This window comes from Myotis davidii, unplaced genomic scaffold, assembly GCF_000327345.1.
Source record: "Myotis davidii unplaced genomic scaffold, ASM32734v1 scaffold1036, whole genome shotgun sequence".
Classification (NCBI taxonomy): Eukaryota; Metazoa; Chordata; class Mammalia; order Chiroptera; family Vespertilionidae; genus Myotis; species Myotis davidii.
The window spans coordinates 1,037,343-1,043,345 of NW_006287260.1; the positions used below are offsets into that span (position 1 = coordinate 1,037,343).

Sequence of the window (6,003 nt, forward strand, 5' to 3'; positions counted from 1 at the left end):
GCTCGTATCTCATATCTCGAAAAACTCATTAGTCGGGACACTCGTAAGTCAAGGCCCCACTGTATCTCTGGAAATACGGAAGAGGGGCGATTCAATACAGGAATGATCCTTTAAAACACCGTTTAAAGAAACAGAGCACCAGAACACAGGGCTTGATACAGTCTAACAGCCCTTATGGCCCACAGACCATTTGGAGGTTTTCTCTGGAATGGGTACAACAGGGTCTCCGGAGATGCTCTGTACAGTTGAGGAGAGAGTACCATTCTGAAGACAGGGAAATTAAGTGACTCTAATTGCATGGTGAGCCCCAGTTTTCTTGCTTAACTCAGCTCCTAGAGTGCTAGTAGCCAGGCATTTACTCTCTGGGTAGGAAATCTAAGGAAGACTATAAGTTTCTGTGGGAAATATGACCAATTTAAGAGGAAAGATCCAGAGATCCTGACATTTGAGGATGAAATGAAATGACCTGACAGATGTACACACTGTCAGTTATAAAAACACTCACAGGATGTAAAGTTCAGCATAGGGAATACAGTAAATAATATTGTAGTAACTATGTATGGTGCCAGGTGGGTACTAGACTTACCAGAGTGATCACGTCGTAAGTTATATAAATGCCCAATTGCTATGCTGTACACCTGAAACTAATATAATCTTGTATATCAACTGTAATTGAAAAAAAAAAAAAAAGGACAGCCCAGACAGATCATTCTATAGTGAATAACAGTCAACGAGATCCACCCAGGCAGAGCTTCCAAATGCTTTCTAGTAACTCCATTCATTTGGTCATACGGCCCTTTGTTTAGTGATCCTAAACAGAAAGGAGCTAACACCTTATAGGAAGAAAATATCAAAACTGGGAAAATGATCAATATGCTCTGAAAGTTAGAGTACCAAAAAACCTGGAGAGTAAAAATAAGGCTTCTTGAGAACAAGTTAAAAAATCTTCCAGAAGAGCTGCCGGCTCCTCCACGCTCCCCGAAGCCTCTTGGGTGCCGAGGGCTGCACTGGGACCCGCAGAGACTGCAACTGGACACCAGGAACTCACTGACAGTCACTCCTGGAAGCCGGGCGTGGGCAGCTACCCTGAAGCAGCCCCTTGGGATCTACAGCCCCAGCCCCACTGAGCCATCCCTGACCTAGGCCGGGGTCTGGGCTAACAATGCTCTCCCCAGGGACCTGAAAAATGGCGTCTGGGCAAGGACCCGGCCCTCCCAGGCATGCGTGTGAAGGGCCTGCCCTGTCCTCCACTTTGGAGGAGCAGGGAGCCCAGGACACAGAGGAGGTTTTCCGCAACTACGTTTTTTATCGCCATCAGCAGGAGCAGGAAGCTGAGGGGTCAGCTGCCCCCACTGACCCAGAGATGGTCACCTTGTCCCCAGAGCCTGCCAGCACCTTGGTGCAGGTGGGTCAGCAGCTTGCCATCATCAGGGACAACATCAACCTGTGCTACACCATGTTGCAGCACTGCAGCTGACACCAGAGAACGCCTACGAGTACTTCACCAAGATTGCCTCCAGCCTGTTTGAGAGCGGCATCAACGGGGGCCGGGTGGTGGCTCTCCTGGGCTTCAGCTACCGCCTGGTTTCGGCTACTGCCTGGCCCTCTACACCTACCAGCGAGGCCTGACCCATTTCCTGGGCCAGGTGACCCGCTTCGTGGCCGACTTCATTCTGCATCACTACGGTGCCCGGGTGGATGGCGCAGAGGAGCGGCCCTGGACCTGGGCAATGGCCCCATCCAGAATGTGCTGATAGTTCTGGCTGTGGTTCTGTTGGGCCAGTTTGTGGTACAAAGATTTTTTAAGTCATGACCCCAGGAAGGGAACTTTGGGGTCCCAGCTGAGACGCCCGCCTGGACTTTGGCCAAGCCTTCTTCCTTACCCGTTCCCTGCAGAGGTCCCCCCTCAAGGGTACAGAAGCTTTAGCAAATGGCACTCCAGCTTTAAAGGGCTCCTGCTTGGGATTGGTCAGGCTGTGGGGGCACCCCAACATTGCATGGTGCTAATGGACCCCCTCTCTGGGCTCAGCTCTCTCTGATGGGCTTTAGGGAGGTTGATAACTTGGGGAAGCAAGAAGCTAGGAAACACATTTCCCCAAGAAGTTTTTAATGGTTTTAGCTTTTTATAATGGCCTTAGGACAACCCCACCCCGTCCCGCCGGCAGACTCTCAGGGATTAGGGCCCGGGGTGTGGGGTGAGGAGGCAGACCGAGCTGTCTGGCTTTATCCACCAGGCCCCTCCCAGCCTGCCTCCCGAGGCCCTCGGCCCCCTCCCTTCCCCTCGCCACTTGCTCCGAGGCGTCACTACTTGAGAAGGCTGCCTGCCCCCGTCACTCCATGCCAGGGGGGCAGGGGCCTCAGAGAGTGGCGTTCTGAGGACCCCTCCTTGCATAGACTCTAGGGTTTAGGACAGTGATGGCAAACCTATGACACGCATGTCAGAGGTGACACATGAACTCATTTTTTTGGTTGATTTTTCTTTGTTAAATGGCATTTAAATATATAAAATAAATATCAACAATATGAGTCTTTGTTTTACTATGGTGGCACATATCAAAACATTTCTATATGTGACACGGCACCAGAGTTAAGCTAGGGTTTTTCAAAATGCTGACACGCCATCATTGCTTTAGGGCTGTGGTTTGTGATGGTCAGGGAAAGGGGGTAGGGAGCTCATCTTGAGGTTTCTGAGAGAAGGGCTATTAACATCACCAGAAACCCCAAGGTTGGGATCTACTCTCATGGCCTGGGCGCAGTGTAATCTGGGAGGGAGAACTGAATACTTGAACTTTACCCCCAAGCCCATCCATCTGCCTAAACCCCTCCTGGGGGTAGGGGTGGGGGGCCTTGTCTATCTTATACAGCATAGGGATTTGAGAAGAAAAGTTGTTGATTTAACCAAATGCAGGGAGGAGATGCAGACGGAGCCCCTGGCCACTCCTCTTATGAGAGTGTTGGACAATAAACTGCCATCCCCCTCCCACTGGGAAAAAAAAAACATCTTCCAGAAAATAAAACAATAGAAAATAGGAGAGAAACCTCAGAAATGATAGCACCTGCATAGGAGGTCTAACATTTGAATAATGCGACTTCAGAGCTAGAGAACAGAGACCAAGGAAAAGAAGAGAATTAAAAAAAAAATTAAGAAAATAAAACCAAGGAATTCGAATTTCACTATTGAGTCCATAGCATAATGGATGGAAACAGAGCTAGAGAGGCACGCACTGCTGCGAAGTGACGTCCCTCAGACTTCCCTGGGGAAAGGCTTCATACAAAGGTCAGGAATCAGAATGGCATTGAGCTTTAGCAGCAACAAGACAAGAATGGAGCAATTACAACCACACTGAGGGGAAATGATTTTCAACCTAGAACTTGATGCCCAGCTAACTGATTGTAAAAGCAGAATAAAAACATTATCAGACACACAAGGCTCCCTTCTGCCTGCTCAATCTCACACATCCTTTCTTAGGAAGCTACTGAAGTTACATGTACTCCAAAAAATGGAACAAAAACAAAACCAAGAAAGATCAGAGACAGAAACAAGGGATATAAAAAGAGAGTAAACAATAATCCCCAAGACGACAGTAAAGGATCCCAAATGGCAGAAATGCAGCAGGCCTATAGGGCAATCCAAAGGATGAACAGACAGAAGACTCCAGGTAACAGGACAGAGATTTTTAGGGGAAAAGAAAGAATACCAAGGTATCTTTTTGTGTTAAAGTGTAAGTATTCACACCACTAGGAGAAAATGTGGGGTTGAATTAAGTGGTAAGTGTACAAAGTTGTCTAAGCATGAAACAGTGTTAGGCAGAAAAGGAAAAGGAATCCTAACACAATACATGTTCAGTTCAGCTAAAGATAACAGTAGAGTCCTAATAAGGAAACACAGAATAAATACCTAGCCAAAAATCATACTAAATTGGGAAGACTGGGGATGGGTGCAGTGGTGGTACATTAGTCCTACTTTTCAGGAGGAAGAAATAATACCTAAAATTAAAAAAAAGAATTGAGAGCAATATAGTCATTTATGAGTGAAATAAAGATAAGTACTGATGTGTGGAGACTGAAAAATTGGCAAAGGGAGAGACTCCTCCCTTAAAAATCAAGCTATTTGAAAACCCCATAACGTGGATAAAAAGGGACTCCATACTAAACCTGACAAGTCCAGTGACTGAAAATAACCTCAGGGTGATCTGTTAATAAACGCCTCACTGGGCAGGATTGATTCATTATATCATTCTCTCTACTTTAATAAATAAATGTGAACTTTCCTATGAGAAGTAAAAAATAGCCCTAGCCAGTTTGGCCGATTGGATAGAGCGTCAGCCTGGGGACTAAAGGGTCCCAGGTTCTATTCTGGTCAAGGGGATGTACCTTGGTTGCGGGCACATCCCCAGTGGGGAGTGTGCAGGAGGCAGTCACTAGTTGCTTCAAAACAAAGCACTGAGACTAGTTTAACTTACCACCCAACAGGCATTTCCAAGATCAGCAATCTTCACTTGGAGCTTCTCCGCATTCTTTGGCTCGAGGGGATTAACAAGAAAATTTCCAGCAGTAGATTTTCCTATAGACAACAGGCATTATCAATAAGACTATTCAATGAACAGAACTACCCAAAGTTAATAAAACTCTGAGGTAATACACCAGGCCCCCAACTGGCAACTTATAATAACCTTTCTAAGACAAAAGGAGGATAGCAACACCTTGAGTTTCCAGACTTAAAACCTTTACCTTCTTGGCTGTGCACCCATTACAGGACAATAAAATTCAGTTACCTACCGATTACACATTTAACGTCACTTGGACACCTGCTGTAAAGCTTTATTAACAAAACCCATGAAATTGATGACTATGTATGCGGGGAAGTACTGGGGAAATATGTCTGCATAGGTACCTTTGCTGTCCAGTGGTCCATTATGTTCTTGGTCTTGTTCATCTTCACAAGGTATCTCTGCCCGAATACTTTCTTGAAGCTGACTGATGTCCTGTTCACTGAGTGACTGGTCTACATTTGATAAAGACTGACACACCACAGTATCTGACACCTCAGTTACAGGTGTACTAGAGTCTGTTTCTTGAGATGTGCTGCTGTCTCCATTTGGGGAGCTTAGGAAACTAGCTTCCTGCTTCAAATTCTGAACATCAGAGTCATTAGCATTATGCAGGTCATCTGTAAGCCTCAGTGTTTCTTTATTACTGTCCTCACTGTCCTCAGTATAATTAAGGATTTCAATTACTCCATTGCAATTAATTTCTGCTGTACCACCCTCTACACCACGTTCCACAAGTGTTTGATCCTGGTCAACGGTACTTGACTCTTCTGAGGAACAAAGAGACAAAAAGGATGCATGTGTATGCGTAGGAGTGAAAGAACAGAAAAATTTCTCTACAAGATCAAAATATTTTCTAGAACTTACACAGTTATGTAAAAACACAATTGAAAAACTAAAACCTATGTATAGAAGGACAAAGATCTTCTTATCCTTACCCAACTGCTAAATGATGTCTACGTTGCATTTCCTGGGAAAAGTTAGAAATTACATTTGAACATCACCTGCCTAACATTTATGACAAATTCTGTATTCTTACTATACAAGGACACCCCCAAAGATGTGCTGTATGCATGAAACCATTACATATAACAATGATAATGTTAAACTTTGCTATAAAGTAATTTTTGTGATGCTCTAGTTATACCAAGTTTTTCTTGGGTCATTTTATTAGGTGGGTTCTCTTTCAAGGGTCTTTCAACAGGACTCTCTGATTCTTCTTGCTTGTTTGGTCTTTTTTGCCCAGGGCCCGACTCTTTCTCCATTTCCTCAATTTCCTGCATTCGCTTCTCTAGTAATTCTGCCTGGCGCTTCTGCTTCTTCTTCAATTTCTTCTTCTTATTCTTTGACATTTTGTCAGCCTGGGCGGAGATTACAAACAGATAAAGCCTTCAGGTGGCTAATCCATTACCCCTAGTTGGAGATAACTGTTAACTTTAATTACTTCCTAATC

General features: G+C 45.0%; 1 protein-coding gene and 1 pseudogene across 2 annotated transcripts in view; one reads left to right on the top strand and one right to left on the bottom strand.

The window, feature by feature from the left end:
- SRPK1 (SRSF protein kinase 1) overlaps window positions 1-6,003 on the bottom strand; it is a 56,022-nt gene that overhangs the window by 13,342 nt on the left and 36,677 nt on the right. For both annotated transcript variants that reach the window (XM_015560861.1, XM_006759026.2), the window contains 3 exons: window positions 5,698-5,911; window positions 4,895-5,320; window positions 4,464-4,564 (listed from right to left, as the gene is read on the bottom strand). In XM_015560861.1, the coding sequence (XP_015416347.1) occupies window positions 4,464-4,564; window positions 4,895-5,320; window positions 5,698-5,911 (741 nt within the window). The remainder of the gene's footprint in view (window positions 1-4,463; window positions 4,565-4,894; window positions 5,321-5,697; window positions 5,912-6,003) is intronic.
- On the top strand, window positions 1,064-1,872 carry LOC102771325 (annotated as a pseudogene).